Source organism: Phoxinus phoxinus (genome assembly GCF_949152265.1).
Source record: "Phoxinus phoxinus genome assembly, chromosome: 3".
NCBI classification, from domain to species: Eukaryota; Metazoa; Chordata; class Actinopteri; order Cypriniformes; family Leuciscidae; genus Phoxinus; species Phoxinus phoxinus.
In genome coordinates this window covers 2,767,273-2,787,272 of record NC_136878.1, presented here as the reverse complement: position 1 = coordinate 2,787,272, position 20,000 = coordinate 2,767,273, and the positions used below count along the sequence as shown (strand labels likewise).

The following is a 20,000-nucleotide window of genomic DNA, read 5'->3' as shown; positions in this document are numbered from 1 at the left end:
GATACGCTAGCCGAATTTCCCCACAATGCTTTATCTGTAGAGTGGTACAGGGATCCTCCATAGGGAGAGGCTAGTTGGCACTTCAGCACTGCGTTGTCATCGGGTCCAGGCGAAGGTCCTTCGTCAGATCTGGATACGGCCTGGATCCGGCAGGCTGCGGGAAAACCTCGGGATAAACAAAGACACTAAAATTAGCGTAGATGCCATTCTTCTTATGATGTAACGAGTACATCAGGATTTAAGGGAAGTGTTCCCGGTCCCGGCTGACCTAATCTATGCAGCCTAACATTGAGTTATAGAAGTCTATAATGTGTTATGTGTATGCTAGGCCGAAGAGATGTGTCTTTAATCTAGCTTTGAACTGACAGAGTGTGTCTGCTTCCCGGACAATGATAGGAAGACTGTTCCAAAGTTTTGGGATCTACCACCAGCAGTCGATTTTGATATTCTAGGTAGGCTATTATTAACTGGCCGGAGTTTTGCGATCGCAGTAGACGTGAAGGACTATAATGCGTTAAGAGCTCGCTCAAGTACTGCGGAGCTAAACCATTTAGTGCTTTGTAAGTAATCAGCAATATTTAAAAATGTATACGATGTTTAATAGGCAGCCAATGCAGTGTTGACAGAACGGGGCTAATAGAAAGAGCGGAGAAACCACGATTCCCGTTTGGTGTTTTGTTCAATAAACGAATGCTTTTGAATGTTTTTTTTAATTATTTTTTTTACTTTTGCTTTTTCATCCAATGCAGGAGTTAAAAATCTTAGTAGACTTTGACGATAAGGGTTACCTGCTACAGATCTTCACCAAACCCGTGCAGGACAGACCGACGCTCTTCCTGGAGGTCATCCAGAGGAACAACCACGCTGTGAGTCTGACATTAACATTTACATGCATTTATTCATTTAGAAGAAGTGAATTTAATGGAGGCTAGTCCACCCAAAAATTGTAATTCTGTCACCATTTACTCGTTCCAAACCCACAAGACTTTCGTTCATCTTGGGAAAAGAAATCAAGATATTTTTTCTGTCCTTATTCACCTGAAATTTGACACTTCAAAACGTTTATAAAAAGATTGTTACTTAAATCCATATGTATGGAGCTGATTAATCCAAGTCTTCTCACTGTAAAAAAAATTTGCCGCGATTATTTATCACAACTTAAAATCCAACATTGTTTCAACTTTAAAAAGTATGTGTTCATGCTTGACTTAAAATATTAAGTTTACTTAACTTTAGTTTAGTTGGATATTTAAGTTATCTCAACAAAGTTTAAGTTGTTATAACTAATCACAGCCACATTTTGAAGAGACAGGATTTGAAGACAAACAGATTTAATCTAGGCTTTTATTCACAAATAAATAGAACAATTGAACCTCATTGGTTCACTGATCAATGTTTATATGCGAATTAAAGCCTAAATGTAGAATTGAGAAAATCTTGTTATTAGCGACACCGGTGGCCGTGAAGTGAACTGCAGAAGCACTTATTGCTCGCACTCGTGTTCACGTAACGCACAAGAGACTGAACGTGGTTCAAGATCCCGATTTTATCACGGTGAAGTTTATTTTTGTTCTTTGTTTAAAAGTATAAAGAAGTTGGAAATACCTTAGCAGTGATTTACTGTTAGCGAACATCCCGACGCTGTCCACCGCTGAGAGCGACGTTTAGATGAACGTGTGAATATGTGCGGCTCTTTCCTCTCAATAACACAATAAACACAGAAATGAGAAACATCAGTTCAGAAAGCATCTGACCATAGAGATGTGGAGATGTTCTCGACAGATGAGCTCATTAAAATCACACGGTTATGATAGTTTGATTATAAAGTATATCTGAGACTATAGACTATATAGATCTGACTATGTGAGACTGTAGTTTGAATGAATCTCTTTTCTTTGCACGACACATTGACATTACAGTCCAGAACGCTCTTCAGCATTATCCTGAACAGTGTATAAGCATTAGCTTCATGTGTCGTCGAGCAGAAGAGAGGCTCTCGGTGGAAAACACACTTCTGAGATTTTCCACACAAAAACGTAATCATAAAAATCAGTCGACAGGCTTTCAGAGAAAGTCGGGAATGACTCTTTTTTTTAAAGTTTCATTACAAGCTGTTCACACATCGTCAATAAAAAATCAATTAATACAATTCTGTTAATTAATTCTGTTTATCCCGTAAAGCGATCGTGTCTTTTCAGAAGACTGGATTAAACCACTCGATTCTTATGGATTTATTTTACAATCTGTTTATGAAAGTAATGAAGCATCAGAGTTTGGATTGATAGACTTCTAGAATAGAAATCTTTCACATTTCATTACAAATATCTTCATTTGTGTTTTGAAGATGAACAAAAGTCTTAAAAGTTTGGAACGACAAAAGGCTGAGTAAAAAATGACAGAATTTAAATTTTTGGGTGAATTTTCAAAATTTCCCTTTAAAAACCCACAGATGCAGCAATAAACCAAAACAAACAACATACAAATAAATATTGCAAATTTCCACAACATACGAATACCATATAGAAGATGTCATAAAAAGTGTTTATGGGGACAGTGAATGTTCAGGGAAGTTTTAGATGAAGTACTGAATGAGAAGAAATGTGCTGTGTGTGTTTAGATACAGTAAACACAGATACAGTATTGAGCTTGAGTCTGAGCATGACAACCGGTTTGAACAGGCCCAAAGTTTTATTAGGGGCATTTTTAAAGCTTGTGAAGTGAAGGAAATGCCTAAAGATAAGACATTTCTATCTAAACCACACTAAAGGGGCTTCACTGTCTTTTGTGGTGCTTTAAAAGTTCAAAGAAAAAGAACCCAATGACACCAACACTTATTATTGGTAAAGGAGAGCGATGATGAGTTGGTAGATACACTGGGGGAAAAAAGTAGGGATGCACCGATATTACAATTTTGGCTGATACCGATAACCGATAATTCCTTTTATGTGAAACTGGACCACAAAACCAGTCACATTTTTTTATTTAGGTTTATGCATCACATGAAAGCTGAATAAATAATCTCTCCATTGATGTGTGGTGTGTTAGGATAGGACAATATTTGGTCGAGACACAACTATTGAAAATCTGGAATCTGAGGACCAAAAAATGTAAACATTGAGAAAATCTCCTTTAAAGTTGTGCATTTATGTTCACGATTGTGCTGCATTCACTCACAAAAATACATGTTTTATATATTTACGCTAGGAAATTTACTAAATATCTTCATGGAACATGATCTTAATATCCTAATGATTTTTGGCATAAAAGAAAAATAGATAATTTTGACCCATACAATGTATAGTTGCTATTGCCACAGATATACCCGTGCGGCTCCAGACTGGGTTTGTGGTCCAGGGTCACATATATATATGAAAGCCGATAACCGATATATTGGCCGATAAATCTAAATCCAAGTTTTTATGTAATTTTTGAGAGCCTGATTACAAAAACAAAAGTCTCACCAGTAAAAGACATGTCCCAAGCACACAATTATAATGATGTTCTCATACATTTCTCATTTATGATATGACAGACTTGCATGTTGCACTGAACTGTATTTTCCTTTTTTTAAGTGATTTAAATCATATTTCAAGCAATTCAAAATCATCATGTTGAACAGTGCGCATCTGAAGAGTCTCAGCTGAAGGAAATAATCCATTATTTATCAGCTTTAATATATCGGCCAAATTATTTTATTTTTTACAAGCAAAATTAACATACATCGGCCGATACCGATATGTTGGCCGACATATTGTGCATTCCTAAAAAAATGAGTTTTCAAAGTTTTACAAAAACATACTGCTTCAGTTTTTCTACTAATTCAACAGCTGATTACATATTTCATATCCGAGTCCAATACTCATTGATTTTTCCCATCATAAGAACGCATGCGTTAAACCTGTGATCCTGTGTCTTCTTATCCTCAAGGGTTTCGGAGCTGGAAACTTCAAATCTCTGTTCGAGGCGATTGAGAAGGACCAGGACGCCAGAGGAAACCTCACGGTTCTCACAGCGGAGAGCCAGGGCGTCCCGAAGGAGTTTCACTGACACACAAACACATCTGCAGAAACATGGTTTACCCCTTGTGCTGGAGTGAAGGAGTGATACGAGACCAGCAGTTAACACTGACCGTGCAGGGCAACAATAAAGAATGGAACGTGTTATGTATCGTATCATTTTCTTAATCGTTCATCAGCTACATACACGAGTCAAATGGGTTAATCATTTTTTCTAAGACATGTGAGGGTTGTTATAGTTAACTAAATCTAAAATGAAAAACAAAACAATAAAAATTCATTGCATGAAATAAAATTAATGTTAGAATTAAATAAAAATGTAAAAAAACTTAAAGGGGCTATATGTAAAAATTTGCATGTATTAATCAAATTTTTTATTGTGTGAACAGCTTGTAATGAAACTTAAAAAAAGAGTCATTCCCGACTTCCTATTTCCTATTTCTTCTCTGAAAGCCTGTCGACTGATTTTTATGATTACATTTTTGTGTGGAAAATCTCAGAAGTGTGTTTTCCACCGAGAGCCTCTCTTCTGCTCGACGACACATGAAGCTAATGCTTATACACTGTTCAGGATAATGCTGAAGAGCGTTCTGGACTGTAATGTCAATGTGTCGTGCAAAGAAAAGAGATTCATTCAAACTACAGTCTCACATAGTCACATCTATATAGTCTATAGTCTCAGATATACTTTATAATCAAACTACAGTCTCACATAGTCACATCTATATAGTCTCAGATATACTTTATAATCAAACTATCATAACCGTGTGAGTTTAATGAGCTCATCTGTCGACGGTGTATACGCGTGTTGGTTTGGCACAATCTCCAACAGCCCAACACAAGTTACTTTTAACAATAAAATTCCTATTAAAACTTTAAATAAAATGTATTAACCAAGGACCTTAAATGTTGATCACCCCCCCCCCCCCCTCCTCTCCCCAAAATAAATAAATAAATAAAACAAACACCACATTCTCTGTATTTTTATTTCAAAATAATTTATTTGTATATAATCGGAATGATGCCAGGTTTATACATCTATAATGGCAGCTGTACGTTTCATAAAGAATATCATTCCAAAAGTGAGAAAATAACATTTTAAACATTTTCTCAGACCTGGACAAAAATGGATAAATATATTAGTAAATAAATATATTAGTGACATACCATTGAAATGTTCTATTATATATAAAATACAACACTTTATCTTATAACTGTTTTGTCTTTTTTTTTTTTTACACAAAATATTGAACATATACTGGCATATCCCTTGATTTCTGAAGGGATTTAGCTCTGTTAAAAAAAAGGCAGTTTTAATTGATTCTCTGTGGAAAAGAGAGCGTATGAACAATACAACCAACACAAAGGACCAAATATAGAAAACAAAACAAAAAACATCCTCAACGTTTAGTGACATTTCATTGATTTTCAGTCACATAGTGCTTCGATTGTTTCGTGTGAATCACATGCAGATCTTCTTCCAAGGCAAAGTGCTGTTTGTATCCTTTCTAGATAAAGCCAAGAGCTTTACGTGTGAATCTGTGTGAGACCGATGCGTATATACCGTAATCTGCGGTAGTTGGTGGCAATAGTTGTGTTTACTTACTATATTGAGTCAAAAGAAAATCAGGAGGCTGTAGTTTGTTCATGTTACACGGTTTCAAAATTCACTGCAACTTAATGAGAATATTAGTTCATTCTTATCTTTGGTTGATAAAAAGTTACTGTCATTATTGTACAGCGTAACTCAACCGGGTTGCAACTACTCATGGAAAACTTGGAAATTTAAATAACGATTTCCATCGCTGGAAAAGCTACGGAAAACAAAGCATTTCTATAGTAGTAGCTCTAACATGTGTAGCCTGTTAACTGTCAGTGTCCCGCTGCTTTGCTATTGCTTTTCCCCTATAGATGCTATAGTATAGCATTATCAAAAGTTAGGAAAGTTTAACATAAAAAATTCATCCTGTGAAATCCGTTGTGAAATTGGACATTGCGTTATAATGGAAAAGGTTTTTTTTACAACTTTTTTGTTAAGTATGCATGATATATCGGCAACCATATCGGTATCTGCCGATATATGCTCATTTGTGACCCTGGACCACAAAACCAGTCTCATGGGTACATTTCTTTAAATGGAGATTTATACATGCCATGAAAGCTGAATAAATAAGATTTCCATTGACGTTTTGTTTAATATGATAGGACAATATTTGGTCGAGATACAACTATTGAAAATCTGGAATCTGAGGGAGCAAAAAAATGTAAACATTGAGAAAATCTCCTTTAAAGTTGTGCATTTATGTTCACGATTGTGCTGCATTCACTCACAAAAATACATGTTTTATATATTTACGGTAGGAAATTTACTAAATATCTTCATGGAACATGATCTTAACATCCTAATGATTTTTGGCATAAAAGAAAAATGTATAATTTTGACCCATACAATGTATAGTTGCTATTGCCACAGATATACCCGTGCGGCTCCAGACTGGGTTTGTGATCCAGGGTCACATTTATAATGTTATCGTTATCGGCCCGATAAGAAAATTTGGCCGATATATTAAAGCCGATAAATAATGTATTATGTATTTCAACTGAGACACTTCAGATGCGCACTGCACTGTTCAACATGATGGTTTTGAATTGCTTGAAATATGATTGAAATCAAACAAGGAAAATACAGTGCAATACAAGTCTGTCATATCGGCTACATAAAATTATAATGAGAACATCCTTATAATTGTGTGCTTGGGACATGGATTTTAATGTGAGACTTTTGTTTTTGTAATCAGGCTCTTAAAAAATTACTTGGTTTTAGATTTATCGGCCAATATATCGGTTTCAAATATGAAGAATTATTGGTTATCGGTATCGGCCAACATTTTCATATCGGTGCATCCCTACAATTTGTGATATCAACTTCAAATTTGGAGCACAACTTGGTTAGTCCTCAGGGTGGAATTGCAATAATATTTAATAAGAGATTCATGAATTACAATAATTTAAGTTCAGATCTATGCTAAAAAAGGGGGTTGACAGTTAACAGGTAAACTATATTGCTCTTTAAAAGTGCAATAATCTAAAAAAATCTGCGACACAAACAACCGGAAGAGTCATTGAAACTCATTCGTCATAAGGTGTGTGTGAACCCGATATACGGGGATTCACTATATTTTGTTTTATTTATATTTTTAATTTGGGATTCAGCCTCATTTTGATGAAAAGCAGCATTTGTGAGTGTATTAAGCTAAAAAGAGACACAGGTGTGTGTGTGTGTGGTTCAAAGATCAAGACCTTCGAACAAAGTGACCATTTACTGACAGAAAATAAAAAACATTCAGGTTGTTTGTCATGGCAAGATTTCCAGTGTTTCCTTTTCTTTACTTAAAAGAATGTTTCAGGTTCAAAACCCGATATTTTGTGACGTATATTTCCAGCACGTCACAGAAAACAGGTTTAAATCGTTTTGATCCCGGACCATTCCTTTAAAGGGTTGCTTCTAAAATATATGACAACAGAGATTTCAGGGTAACAGATTAAAGATAAGTGTTGATACATCATTGGCTGGTATTGCCACGAACATGACAGCAGGCTACATTAACGTGTAAAGTAAACTTCATGAAGTGTTCATTTCATGGGATACAGAGGCACTTTTGGTAAGCTTGTATGCTGGTTACTTTCTATGAAATGCGAGCGTCCCTTTAAGGGACTATGAGTCATAATAGGTGAAAGCAAAGCATTCTGGGAAATGTAGTCCTTCTCAGCCCAAACACAGACCAAAATAATGAAGCAAAACAGAAAACAAAAAATCTTCACAACTTCCCCCAAATATATTCAGTCAATTCATTTAGTTTTGACAAGCAAAATTAATAAATGAAGACACAAACATTTGTAAATAACAGCTGCCATTTTTGAATTAACAAAACCGAGACCCTGAAACCTCAATGAAATGCTTCTTTCCAAGGACAGATGACATGAAGTGAAGATCCCTATCGCTCCTCTGAGTTAATATCTGTCAGAGGGAACGAGAGGTCGACGGACGCACACGTCCCTTTGAAGTACCGTCTCGCTAACAGGCCTTTTCTGATTGGTTATCTGAGGTAGTGCAGGAAAACCAGGCCAGATGTTTGAACGCAGCCCAACACGTCACAGTTGAAGGCCTACGTCTGGCTTTTGAGGGGCGTGTGGCATTGCAATAACTGAATAGTTAATAATCAGCCAGTAGGTGCGCTGAGCTAATGAATGCATGAAGGGTATTAAACGCTAAAGCCTGAAACAAACTCTATGCAAGGGCGCAAACACAGCCAGTGCATCGCAAACTCTCAGATTCATTGCTTATGCTTAGTACACCTTCAAATTGGATGTTTTTTAGGCACACTGAAGAAAAAAACAATTCACTCAGAAATTGTTAGACACATTACACTGTGAAATTATAAGTAGGAAAACTGAAATTGTATTTTCTTGTCAAACGTGGGCCTTTACGAATGAAAAATCATCAGTTTAGATGTCAACAGTTTGATTGAAGGCTGGAATACACTACACGACTTTTAAAATCAGATTTTAAATCACTATAGGCATCATTTACTTGCCGACTTTCAAATCATTCCGAACACAACAAACTGGCACAGAAACACGTGCCTCATTTCAAGGAGACGCATGATAGTTCAGACCATAGATATGTATATGTAGATGCAACATGTCAACTCTTGGAAAGATCAACACTTTCTATGCTGTCGTCACTCACAGTAAAAATCAACGAGTTTTTCAAGATGACACAGCATTGTGCAGCCTCTGGTTGTAAAAACCACCAACATTTCAATTCCCCAAGAAACGGGATAATCTTTCACGGGTGTGAATGTGTTGGTTTGCAAAAAAAATTCTGTCATCATTTACTCACCCACAAGATATATTTTAAACAATGTCCGTAACTAAACAGTTGATGGACTCCCATTGACTTCCATTCATTGTTGTTTTTTCCATACTATGTTGCTCATCAATTGTTTGGTTACCGACAGTATTTAACTCAATATTATAGTTTTTTTTACTTTAAATGTTGTGTTAGCTAAAGACTTTGTATTGTCTTTCATCTGCTGTAGATATAGATATTCATACATGTGTATAACTACAGTTGCAGACGCAGTGGACTTGTTTTTTTGACTGTTCCAATATGGCGGATGGCTTGCGCACAGCGGCCCATAGAAACAGCAGCTAATGAGGCATCTATGTATATATATATATGTATATACATATCTATAGTTGAAACAAACATAGATGTGCAGGAGATGACCGTAGTAGTTGTTGCAGCGTCGCAAAAAATAAAAATAAAAATTGCCAAACGCACTTGGATGTGGTCTTTGGTGGGTAAACGTGGTCAGTTGTTTATCTGTGCTGATGAGTCAAATATTAAGGCTAATTTGTTATGTGTGTTCTGTTAATTTACTCTTGTATTGGTATTGTATTTCATTGCAACACTGGTAGATAGAGGACAGCTTTAGTTTCAGTAGCAACACGTCATACACTACAACACGTGTTTTAAAATCTGCTAAAAGTATCAAACATGTTTTGATATCATGGATGGAATCATAATCCGAAGCTAAAAAAAAAAATGGGACTCCGTGCCTATCATTTCGACTCATCTAGACTGCAAATTGGGGCATAAGTCGTGAAGTGCATCCCAGCCTTAAGTTTAACTTGATTCCGGCATGATAGTAGTTCACCAGAAAGAGAAAACTGACTGTAGAACAAGACAGATTACACTAATTGTTGCAGTATGAATTGCAATCTGACACAATTTTGAGCACAACATCCAAGTTTGCGTAGTTAGAAGTGTCTGCGTTCTTGCATAGAGTACATACGTCAGGCCTAATTCTCAATGCAATATGGGAAGACGTGTTTATAGCTTTAAGGGTTTGAACAAAGATCGCCAAGGAATTCTACGACTAGAGACGGTACTAAATGAATCCTGTTTTAAATCAAAGGAAAGGAAGACATCAAGATTGAGCACACTCTCATTCTAATGCACATCTCACTGATCCTTTGATAACTTCCTGAATTAACAGGGTAAAGTACCTTGACAGTACCAACAATGACTTGTTTTGGCCATTAGAAATGTGCTAGTAACAGTGAGTTACTACTGAAGAGTACATAGAAAAACCCATCTTATCATCGCTGATGAATTCTGTATAAATCTTTGCTAGAAAGACTTGACGTGAAAGAGACACAGAGAGAACGCCGAAGAGTTTTGTCCATTTCGGCTCTTGTGTAGCAGCGTGAGGAGTTTAGGACGAAGAGCTGTCTCAAACACCAGACTCTTCTTCTGACCCTGTGGAACAAGAAGAAGAAAAACATGTAGAACTCACTTCATAACCTCAAATTAAAGGAATAGTTTATCCATATATCCAATATGAAAATCAGCTGTGCACATTCAGATTATAACCAGCAATTGAGTTCTGCAGGAATGATGTATTTCTGCAGGACAACCCTGTAAGTTAGGCATCACCCTAGTTCCCTCAACAAAAAGGCAATTTGAACTTTCCATTGGCTTTCAATTATTGCAAAAAATGAACTCTGTGATTCTTACATGTTTTGTTCATTAAGATAACTTTCACAAATTAACAGACAGAAAAAACAAATATTAAAAACAAAGCAAAGACAATTAATATTCTGTAATATTATTGATTTAACTGACACTATACAGTAGCTGAGTCAGATTTATTGACATATTTTGACAATAAACACTGTTATTAAACTGAACTCAATATTAAACAGACTCAAGCTATAAGCAGCTGTCCAGAAGACAATAGAGTCGTTATTAAGCTCAAGTCAGTTTAGTATTGATTCAGTTTAGTTCAATAACTGTGTTAAGTTGATCTATTATGAAACAAGCTAAATAACAACTATTGTCTTCTCTAGAGCTGCTTATAGCTTGTTTCATAATAGATAAACTTTACACAGTTATTAGCAACTAAACTGAATCAATACTAAACAGACTTGAGCTGAATAACAACTCTATTGTCTTCAGTACAGCTGCTTATAGCTGAATACACTTCATTTCATAATAGTCAAATTTTGCAACAGCCACTGTTGTTTAACTAAATTGATTCAACATTAAACTTATTCGAGCTGAAGAACGACTCTATTGTCTTCTGTGAAGCTGCTTATAGCTTGTTTCATAACTTCATAATAGATCAACTTTACACAGTTATTGAACTAAACTGAATCAACATTAAACTGATTCAAGCTGAATAGCGACTCTATAGTCTTTTGTGAAGCTTCTTATAGCTGAAGTGAACTTGTTTAATAATTGATAAACTTTAGACAGTTATTGAACTGAACTGAATTAATACTAAACTGACTTGAGCTGAATAATGACTCTATTGTCTTTTTAGAGCTGCTTTACAGCAGAATTTGCATCACTGATTCAGATATTTTCATGTTTATAACTGTGAAGCTGCTTTGAAAATCTGTATAAAGTGCTATAGAAATTACTTGACTACAAAGTGGAGCACTACAGTCACACATACTCACCCTGACTATTGTGTAGAGTTTGGCAGTACAGACAGATATCCGTAGGAAGTTCGTCCCCCGGGCCGTGATGGGCCCTACACAAGGGTCTGTCCGTTTCAGAAGTGGGGCCCAAAAGCTGAGGCTCCGAATGGGCCTGTTGCACCTGCTTCTGCCACACCACATGTGCCCCGCTACAGCACGGCCAGTCGGACATACCAGTCGAGTCCAAGATCAGGGGCACCGGCAGCAGTGTGGGGGCCATGTCCGGCGGAGGTGTGCAGCAGTAGCTTCCAGCTCGCTGTCCGTAGTGGATATGAATGCTACAATCATCCTGAAGGTCCAAGTTTTGATGGAAGTGAACAACCGGCGAAGGCGCTTCCAAGGGACAGCCGGCTGCTTTCTGTCTGGTGGTCCACCCTGGGCCTTTGTGGCAACAGGACAGGGACGGAGAGGCTAAAGGAGGGGAGGGAAGGATCACAGAGGCGCCTGAGGAAGAAACGGGGTCCGGGGCTCTATCCTCAACCCTCCTTGAACTGAGGTCCGTTTTGGGGCAGTGGCAAGACTGGTGCTGTACCTGACACCCAGTGGAGTCTTTGTTTTTAGTTGCATTACAGGGGCCACCAGCTGCCATGGCTGAGGACACGGCCCCCTGATCCTCGTCAGAGCCTTGGCCGGGCCCTTGACCGAGGTCCCCGTCCTCATAATAGTGGTGTCTATGCCTGTGATAGTGAACGTGACTGAACACGGCCACTTGCTGCTGCTGCTTCTCTTCTGAGGAAACTGCATTGGCGTCACCGGCGGGATTCACTACAGAGTCCAGGGAACGAGGCCTCTGCGTGGCCTCCATGCTCCCTCTGCGTGGGGCTTTTCCCGGTCCGTAATAGACGAACGGGTCATAGTCGCTGCTGAGCGAGCTACGAAAAGTGGACCAGCTGCCATAGACGCCCTGCAGGCTGATATCCGTACAGTTTAATACGGAATCGCTGGACGAGCCGTGGCACGATCCCGAGCTGGAGTCGCTGGCCGGCCCCTCAGCAAGGTACCCGCTGCACTCCGTGTGGTAACTCCCTCCGGAGCAGCTTCCATCATCTTGGCGACCGTGCGAGCCTCCGCCGCGCGGCAGGTGATGAGTCGCGTGGTTTACTGACGATGCCAAATGATGCACACAAGAACCCGCAGCGTTCCGTAAAGCTCCTCCGGGGCACCGGTGACACGACCGTCTGGGGGGCGCATAGTGATGCCCCCCAGTCCGACACCCGCGCCCGCCTGTTCTGTGCGTACGTCCATGATGGGAATCCGGGGCAAGGTGGTACGCGCAGCTAGCACCCAATGGTCTGCTGGGAAAGCAACGGACAGTGCGTGGATGAAGAGGGGGAGAGTTTCCATAGTGCCCCAATTGGGGTAAAGGTCCAGGGGTGCGGGGGTAGTGATGCCGCAGGGAAAAGGGGACATGATGTTGGGGGTAAGGGCGTTGGTTTGAATAGTGATGGGGAAGGAGGAAGGCCTGACTCTGCTCTTGTGGAGGGGTTGGCAGTCGACTTCTTTGGGGCTGACGGGATGCCAGATCTGAACCTGATGGAAGACATTTGGTGCTCAATGACAACTTTGATAGGAAAAGCAAAAAAAATGTCTACTGAGGCTACGTCCATATTCATCCAGGTAAATGTAAAACGCTTTTTCTCTACGTTTTGGCCTTTTGTCCATATTGAGACGTTTTTGTCTAGTGAAAACAGAGCAATTTGAAGATGCTCTCTCAAGTGGATACAATTAAAAACGGCATTTCCGAATTACAGTGTAAACTGAGGTATTTTAAAGTCCCCCTGCGGTGAAAATCCAGCTTTTAATGTTGTTTATGTCTATGTGGTGTTTTTAATATGCTTTAAGACAAACCATGTGTAAGTTCATAAGTGGACAGCATTGCTGAGTGTTTTCTGCTTAAAACTGCAGTGACCAAAGACAGTCTCAAAAACACGGTTTGAAATCGCTGGTGTTTCTGACGTCACAAACTACCTTGTAACCAATCAGATCAACGTGTGATCGTCAACCAGTGGATCTCTGAGTGAGTGAGTGAGTGGAGGCGGGGCTCATTTGCATATTCATAGAACCACGAGTACGAAATGAGACAAGGGTGTTGAGTTACATTCAAGCTATTTTAAGGCATTTTTTTAACATTAAATAAATAATTTTGGTGATCAAATATGAGTTTTAAGGGATAAAATTATTGACTACAAGGGGACTTTAAAACAATGACATGTTAAGTCATGTGATGCATATTGTACCCATAATTAATATACAATCTGATGGTTATATTGTACAATCTTCATATTACATTTCTTCAATTACGACAGAATATTTCATCGCAATTGCAGTCCTGTGGCAAAACACGATCACACAGTGATTTTGAAAGCGACCTGGACGCACAAGTGAGTGGAGGGATATTTTGCTAATAAAATGATTGTGCCATAAGAATCGCATGAGATCTTCATAAACATCTGGTCTCTCAGCGAGCATTTATGATGTTTTATGCATGCGTCGCAAGGTGATTTAAGCGTTTACAGATATGTCCGAGGAAGAGCAACCTTTGGAAAACACCTCATACCACTAGTGTGTACAGATTAATGTGGACGTAGCCTGAATATGATTAATTAAAACTACATTTGCATTTCCTAAAGCAAATTGCAACGATTGTAAGGCAGCAAAATAATCATGTTAAGGTTTAGGTATGTTAGGATTTGGTTCTGTATCAATGGAGTCCTGCATCAATCCTCCATTGATGTCAATGGGAGATTATCAAACTTTAATCTCATATTTCTTAAAAAGTATAAAGTTTTCAAACAGTAAAAATTGACAGCACATATAAGGCCAAAAACACACTTGTGCAAGTCCACAAATGTACACACGAATGCTTGTCCAGTGCATTGCATGTGCAGATGTGCAAAGACCCGCTGTACAGACTCACTCAGAACATGTGTTTGCATTCAGCACTGCACTGCTTTATTACTGTTCAATGCAACCATTCATATTTGAGGGACAAGTTTACAGTTTGTCAAGTTTAGGCTTACCACAAGGGTTAGGGGCTTCTGCACCATTCTTATTCACCTATTCATTGCCCTTGATTTTAGGGGTAAGTTATGAGTAGGTTTTGAAGAACGTTGGGGTCCAAGCAACACTGTACACTCATCATTCACCATATGACAAACAAACACTGAGACATTCTTCATATTTTCTTTTGTGCTCACAGAAGAAAGTCAGGTTTGGACATCAGGATGATTTTTAAATTATTTGGGCGAACACATCCAGGGGTGTCCAAACTCGGTCCTGAAGAGTTTAGCTCCAACTTGCCTCAACACACCTGCCTGTAAGCTGCTAGCATGCTCAGTATGACACTGATTAGCTGGCTCAGGTGTGTTTAACTAGGGTTGGAGCTGAACTCTGCAGGACAGCGGCCCTCCAGTAGCAGGACGAGGTAGTATATTGGAGCCTTCACGTGCTATGGAAAAGATGATATTTTCCACTTGTGAACTGGTATTTACCAGTGTGTTGTGTTCAAGTGCTTTTGTTGTCGTAATGTAGGGAAAAGACGGACTCACAGATCCAGACCTGTTCTTTGGCTAAAACAATTTTAGATTGCTTAAGTCATTGCTACAGCAAGAAGATGATTTATCAAAACTCAAACAGTAAATAATATGCTGTATATTTTCGGTATATAGTGGTATTTTTAAAACTGACACTGAGTGTTAACGCATTATATTACAATTGTTAATGACACAACATTGTATAGGCTACAAAAACTATCCGCTAACAGTAGCAAAAAACGTTTAGTTGTGTACAATGCTTATTCACGACTCTTGCCTTGCTCTCCGCCATTTTTGAAAAGGTCAAAGGTTATCTCATCTCGGCAATTCGTGCATCAAAATATTCTACGAGCTGCCCAGTGGAAAATACCACATGAGTGGGTGTTCATGTGCATTTTACACGTCGGCTTTTGGTATTTACCATAATTACCATAGCACGTGAAGGCTCCATAAGATAAAGAAAGAGGGATTTCAATACAGTGCTGCCTTGCAAGCTCTATACTAATATTATTGGAGAAATACATATGTACCCTGAGGCTGTTTACCCATGATGTTGTGCATGCACAGTGGGCAGGTGCGGTGTTGTAGGAGCCAGGGGTCGACACACTCTTTATGAAACTCATGAGCACAGGAGATGACTCTCAAGTCCTACCAGAGAGACAGAGAAAACCAAATATTAAACATGCCATTGGCGCGCCTCAAATCATTTCATAAATAGCATCCTAAAGTGTCTTTCTCCTTCCAATGCTTGATGGTTTCTGTTGTTCCTCTAATGCTGGATGCAAAATATTTGAATAATATCAATCCACAAATCTGACTTGTGATGCAGTCTAGAATCCTAAATCACATCGCATGTGATCATTCATTCATTTGATGGATCCCGACTGAGCCTAGTTTCTCCCAAGGTTTTTTTCTCAATTTCTGCCACCTGATGGAGTTTAGGTTCCTTGCCACTGTCCCTTAATATTCAGCAATAATTCATTAATTTGACTAAACTGACACTACAGTCTCTTGTAGAGCTGCTTTACGGCTGAAACGACTTTTGAATTTTGAAACATTGACAGTTTTTGAACTGCATTGTAGGGCTACCCTCAAACTAAAGATTTTTCTAGTTGATTAGTAGACGTTTATTTAAGCGATTAGTCGACTAATCGCCCGTTTATATCAATAAGCCATAAATCATAATAATGAGCCTTTAATTGCCTATAATACATAGCCTAATCAACGTTTAAACGCACACATAAAGCTTGCCACCGGCAAACGTAATGATTATGAGTGTGTCGTGAAAAACCAGAAGGAGACTGTTCAAACATCTGAATAATTTATTGTTAATGTTTTCTGTGTTTTCGGCTGCAGAAAGTCGACGATGCCGACTCGTCATCTCCGCAGCAGTGGACACGTTATGTGCACGTTTCATACGGATGACTTCATCTGAGAATATTTGTTTTCCACTTGATAATTTAAAAGTAGACATTTCAAGCTTTCTATAGATATATTTCTCATATCTGTGAGGCAAGTATACACTGACTTTCGGTTCATTTTTGTGACGCTCTAGTTCACAGAGACCGAGACAGCAGAAAGTGCATCCTAATTGTTTTCATTATTTTACAAAAGCACACCATTTTGTTATTATTGTGAGTTTACAGAAATAAAAGTAGACCCTTTAGAGTTTGCATTACTCTTTTCTGTATGACCAAAAATTACGGAGTATTTTAAATTAAATGCAAGTGATGCAAGGCTCTCCACACAAACGAATGAAATGAAAGGAAATGAATGAATGAATGAAAGGCAAATGAATTGGATTTCTTGCCGGTAACGATCTGTCCATCACAGCCTGCGTGAATTCGCAACTTCCTGTGGAGTTTTTCTTTTTTGCGACTAACCGACTAATAAAATCGTGGTCGACCAAACCTCTTCTAGTCGAATAACGGTTAGCCGTACTACACTGCACCAACAATAAACTGACTCAAGCTAGATAACGCCACAACTGTCCTCTATAGAGCTGCTTTTTGCTGAACTTAACTTGTTTCATAATTGATGAGCTTTAGTTATTGAACCAAAATGAATCAGCATTGAAATAATCAATTTGGTATAAAGCGCTATATATGTACAGGTGAAACTCAAAAAAGCTGGACAATAACTTTATTCTAGATCTGATGTACAGCCAAAACAATTTCCTATTATCACTGTAAAGTTGCTTTTGTTAAATATTAAAAATCTATATTGCTAAAAGCGCTATATACAGGTCGAAACTCGAAAAATTTGAATATGGTGCAAAAGTTCATTTATTTCAGTAATTCAACTTAAAAGGTGAAACTAATATATTATATAGACTCAATACAAGCAAAGTGAGATATTTCAAGCCTTTATTTGTTATAATTGTGATGATTATGGCTTACAGTTTATGAAAACCCCAAATTCAAAATTAGAATATTGTGAAAAGGTTTTCATAAGCTGTAAGCCATAATCATCAAAATTATAACAAATAAAGGCTTGACATATCTCACTTTGCATTTAATGAGTTTATATAATATATTAGCTTCACCTTTTAAGTTGAATTACTGAAATAAATTAACTTTTGCGCGATATTCTAATTTTTCCAGTTTCACCAGTATATACCGTATATATATATATATTTAAAGGTGACTTGATTCAAAATCATATCAAGCTTTTTCTTTGGTGCCTCCTCTTACCTGGCCATCCATGAACTCCTCCAGACAGATGGCACAGATGGGGCTGGAACTGGAGCTGCTGTTTGACGCTGGAGCGGCGCCTGAGCGCTGGGATCCGGAGCAAGCCTGAGAGCTGTACGTGCGCGTCTCCAACCGGCTGATGGCACGCATGGTCTCCTGGTGCACAGAGTCCTGGGAGTCGAGGAAAAGGGCTTTTCAGATTTCTACAGCGCACTTATTATGCTTTTTCAGATATTCCCTTTCATGCAGTGTGTAATATAGCAGTGAATGTAAAAGATCTGCAAAGTTTCAAAGATCAAACAACAAATAGAGTTATTAGACGCGTTTCCATTATAGATTTGGCGCAAAACTTTTGCGAATTTTTCTAAATGTTGACAAAAAAACGATTGCGAAATGACGGCGTTTCCATTAACCGATATTATGCGACTAAAACATAATTTTTCCAAGTTATTCCAAAAATCATGGCGACGGCCGTTGGAAGGTTCATGTATATCCCAGCCGCAGCACTGGCCATTATTATTAATCGACGGAGACGTGTGTGTGTTATCCAATCATTATTGGCAAGGAAAGACACTTATACTGTGAGTGGCTCATGTGAGGAGTTTCTGGTGTTTCTCCCTCAGTTCTGCTCCAAGGTCTTGATTGTGGCGTTTCTTTGAGGTTTAGAATCCAGTATTCCTGTAATTATTTTGTCTTTTATGAGTTTAATAAATAACTCTGTCTCATATTCTGTCCAAACACACGCGTCAAAACTGTAAGTGCACAAAAACTGTTTCCATTGCAGTTTTGAGAAATATTCCTTTTTCGAATTGTTTGCGTTAAATGGCAGTGTTTCCATTGGGCGTATTTTAAATTTTCGCAATTTGAAGGGTAATGGAAACGCGGTTAGAGTCTTCCAAAAGAAAGAAGTGATTCTGAACTGGTGACACGAGTCGTCAGTAATTCCAGTCTCACTTTCTGCACGAACCTTAGTAGGTTTGTAACAAATTTGCATAATGCCAGCCTTATGCAAATTGGATTGGCTGCTGGCGAACATCTCCATTGCCCCGATTGATACGGTAAAACCCATGTTTTATCACTGTTCTTATCACTGTGTATCAAGTGCTGAGGAAGATCCGGAGAATTCAGATATGCTAATGAGCATTTGGTTTCTGACCAATCACAACAAACTGGGCCGTCTGACCAATCAGAGAAGAGCAGGCTCTCTGAAAGGCGGAGTTTAGAGGGACTGAATCCTTTATCAAACTGTTTCAGACACTGTGAGAAAATGCTGATGTGCAATGAGAAAATATAAGTGTTTTTTTTTACTTTAGATGCGTGTAAACCTCCTGTAGAAGACATTAACACTAAATATGCAAAAATATTTCCATAGTATTTCCAGTACAAATATATATTTCATACAAATATTCAACATTCTTAAATCTTGAGAAGCACAATGATATTTGGACTTGTTTTATTAAAAATGTATCAAAATTAATGCTCAAAAGAAAGGGAAACAAGTTTATATTTCTTATCCCACTGACAGATCATTTTTCAAACTAATTTAATTTTGATAAATAAAAAATCGGATGTCATTTTGCTTCTCAAGTAAAATCATGCTGAATTAAGAATGTTTCAATATTCTTAAAAATGTTTTTGCAATGGACTTTTTACAATTCACCATCAAACCTGAGAGTGTGTTGTGTGTGTTTTCTTACCCAGGTTCTGTTGGACCTGCAGCGGAAGCGTAGAGCAAAGATCATGATGATGGCCAGCACAGCCAGCGCCACGGTCAACAGGATCCCAACGTCATAGTGATGCTGCGAGCACAACACACGAACAGTTCGTCCTCAAACCAACAACTAATGCATTTAACACATTAACGGCCAGAATGATTCAGAAATCTCCCAGTAAGCTATTCCCCGTCTCGGTTAACTATACACCTGATATGTGACCCTGGATCACAGAACCAGTCTGGAGTCGCACGGGTATATCTGTGGCAATAGCCAACTATACATTGTATGGGTCAAAATTATCCATTTTTCTTTTATGCCAAAAATCATTAGGATATTAAGATCATGTTCCATGAAGATATTTAGTAAATTTCCTACCGTAAATATATAAAACATGTATTTTTGTGAGTGAATGCAGCACAATCGTGAACATAAATGCACAACTTTAAAGGAGATTTTCTCAATGTTTACATTTTTTTGCTTCTCAGATTC

The 20,000-nt window shown here is 38.3% G+C and overlaps 2 protein-coding genes across 4 annotated transcripts in view; one reads left to right on the top strand and one right to left on the bottom strand.

The window, feature by feature from the left end:
* The window catches only part of hpda (4-hydroxyphenylpyruvate dioxygenase a), a 12,437-nt gene extending 8,145 nt beyond the window's left edge, over window positions 1–4,292 (top strand). The window contains exons 13-14 of the mRNA XM_079607197.1: window positions 750–866; window positions 3,928–4,292. Of these exons, the coding sequence (XP_079463323.1) occupies window positions 750–866; window positions 3,928–4,047 (237 nt within the window). The 3' untranslated portion in view covers window positions 4,048–4,292. The remainder of the gene's footprint in view (window positions 1–749; window positions 867–3,927) is intronic.
* A 2,928-nt stretch (window positions 4,293–7,220) lies between these two features.
* Window positions 7,221–20,000, bottom strand: part of rnf43 (ring finger protein 43) — a 152,694-nt gene continuing 139,914 nt past the window's right edge. For 2 of the 3 annotated variants that reach the window (XM_079607191.1, XM_079607192.1), the window contains 5 exons: window positions 19,494–19,595; window positions 17,797–17,967; window positions 15,634–15,751; window positions 11,550–13,100; window positions 7,221–10,344 (listed from right to left, as the gene is read on the bottom strand). In XM_079607191.1, the coding sequence (XP_079463317.1) occupies window positions 10,319–10,344; window positions 11,550–13,100; window positions 15,634–15,751; window positions 17,797–17,967; window positions 19,494–19,595 (1,968 nt within the window). In that variant the 3' untranslated portion in view covers window positions 7,221–10,318. The remainder of the gene's footprint in view (window positions 10,345–11,549; window positions 13,101–15,633; window positions 15,752–17,796; window positions 17,968–19,493; window positions 19,596–20,000) is intronic. The other variant, XM_079607193.1, reaches the window with a different exon arrangement.